The 2,500-nt window shown below is 36.2% G+C and overlaps 1 protein-coding gene across 1 annotated transcript in view; it reads left to right on the top strand.

Moving 5' to 3' along the window:
• Window positions 1–2,500, top strand: part of LOC113819067 (multiple epidermal growth factor-like domains protein 10) — a 12,328-nt gene that overhangs the window by 7,976 nt on the left and 1,852 nt on the right. Inside the window, exons 10-11 of the mRNA XM_070116057.1 lie at window positions 728–967; window positions 1,391–1,522. Coding sequence (XP_069972158.1) covers window positions 728–967; window positions 1,391–1,522 — 372 coding nt within the window. The remainder of the gene's footprint in view (window positions 1–727; window positions 968–1,390; window positions 1,523–2,500) is intronic.

The following is a 2,500-nucleotide window of genomic DNA, read 5'->3' as shown; positions in this document are numbered from 1 at the left end:
CATTATTGTTATCACTATCATTATCATTATTACCATCAATGTTACCATTATTATTATTGTCATTACCGTTATTACTGCTACTACTACTCCTACTATCACCATTATCATCATCACTATTATCATCTTTATTGTTACTGTTTTATCACTGCTCATACCGGAATTCGGATTACTGTATTCTGGTAAATGTTTTCTTTTATCATTATTATCATTGCTTTTATTTATACTATTGTTATTTTTATTTAATTTAGTTCATTTTCTTCTAGAATTCTAGTCTTGAATTCGTGTTTTTGGTTCACTGAACACTGCCTATTGTATTCATGTATTTTTCCTTTTGAATTGATGTATCGACATGTTGCACTATTCGGTTTCTGCATGTTATTAACGTAGTTATAATGTTTATCAGTACATTAATCCATTCTTCCTGTAATCGCAATAGGAAAAATATGTTATCTACTGAGTCAATAATGTAAAGTTTACCGCAGTTTGACTTTTTGGAAAATGGTAAACACTTTGTTCTTCCATGAAAAAGTTATTTATCCTGCATAACTTCTTCCCGTTCCTCCTCGCCATTCAACATCCTTTTCCTTCTCTTTCTCATCGTATTTAACACTCTTCTTCTTAACTGAATCCTAACTCCCCTCATTTTTACATCCTTCTCTCCTTTATCCTCCTTCTCGACTAAATCCTTCTCTTCCTCCTCCTGCTCCCTCGCTTTCCTCGCCCTCAGACTGCACGCAGCAGAAAGACGACAACTGCCGCAACTCCTACGACGGGTCTTGCAAGAAGCAGTGCTCGAACAGTGAGCTGTGGGTGAGTCAGTGCCAGGCGGGGTGCCAGTGCTGCGGCTGCGAGACCACGCGCAAGTGCAAGAGGAAGGGTGGCATCTGCATACCCGAGAAGGAGCAGTGCCGGGGCAAGGCCGTCCGCAAGTTCTGTTCTGGAAAAGACTGCACTTGCTGCATTCCGAGTAAGTCACTGTGCTTGCGTTTGCACTGTAGAAACGACTATGTAACAGTATGATGTAGAGTTGGTATGCAGTCTGTATATTCTTCTATAGCATTTATATGTCTATTGTATATTCCATATTTGCTTTCATCTAGATATTGTGATAGACAAGCGCACACACACACGCACGCACACGCACGCGCGCGCACACACACACACACACACACACACACACACACACACACACACACACACACACACACACACACACACACACACTTACACACTCACTCACTTTCTCTCTCTCTCTCTCTCACATACTCACAGATGCACATCTGTACAGAGAAAATGGCTTTATTCCCCTCCTCTCCATCTCCACTTTTAACATTCCCACCATTCATAAAAAAGCGCATTTTCTCAACACCTTTCTCCCTTGTCATCCCAGAGGATAAATGCGGCTGGAACACACCCAAATGCTCCATGTATAACGGCCGTTGCGATTCATCCTGTAAGAGTGACGAGACTTCCATCCCCGGCGTGTGTGGCAGCGACAACTGCAAATGCTGCGTCCCCGGCGGTGGGTTTTAGTCTGGCTTCAAGGAGGAGGAACTGTGGTGCTCCTTGTTTTTTTTTTTTTTTTTTTTTTTTTTTTTTTTTTTTTTTTTTTTTTTTGTTTATTCTAGGGTCAATATAGTCATGTGGGTAAAACTCTATTTTATTTCTTAGCTTTACTTGGTGAAGATCCCTCTCTTGACTCTGTCTTCCATTATATATATATATATATATATATATATATATATATATATGTATATATATATATATATATATATGTATATATATATATATATATATATATATATATATATATATATATATATATATATATACAAACCATAATAATAGATAAAATTATATATATATATATATATATATATATATATATATATATATATATATATATATATAATTTTATCTATTATTATGGTTTGTGTTTTATAACGTGTCCTCCATGATATATATACATATATATATATATATATATATATATATATATATATATATATATAATTTTATCTATTATTATGTTTTATGTTTTATAACGTGTACGCACCAAATCATTTCGTGAAATCTAATTCACAAATCGGTGTACAAACAGCAATAACTACAACAACAACAACAACATAAAATCATGGCATTAAAGTATTCATCGGGTTTTCCACCACGCAACTTCGATGAATTGTTGCCAAAGATAGTTAACTTTAGGCGTCTGGAAACTTCCTTCCATTACCTCCTCCTCTTCCTCGCCCTCGTTCTCCTCTTCCTATTTACTTTACTTATTGCTTTTTCGCTTCTTTTCCCTCTTTTTGACGTCTTCCTCTTCTTCTTTTCCACATCTTCTCATTCCTCCATCTCCTCGTCTTCTTTGCCTCCCTTGCTCTTCTTTTTCCTACATTTTGTTTATCACAAATCCTCAGTTCTCTCTTCCTTCTTCCATCTTCGAACATTCTTCTCGTCTTTGCCTTTCTCCTTATATTTCGCATGATCTTCTCTTGTC

Source organism: Penaeus vannamei, chromosome 38 (assembly GCF_042767895.1).
Source record: "Penaeus vannamei isolate JL-2024 chromosome 38, ASM4276789v1, whole genome shotgun sequence".
Taxonomy (NCBI): domain Eukaryota; kingdom Metazoa; phylum Arthropoda; class Malacostraca; order Decapoda; family Penaeidae; genus Penaeus; species Penaeus vannamei.
The sequence above is the reverse complement of the archived record's forward strand: the minus strand, read 5'-3'. Positions and strand labels throughout refer to the sequence as shown.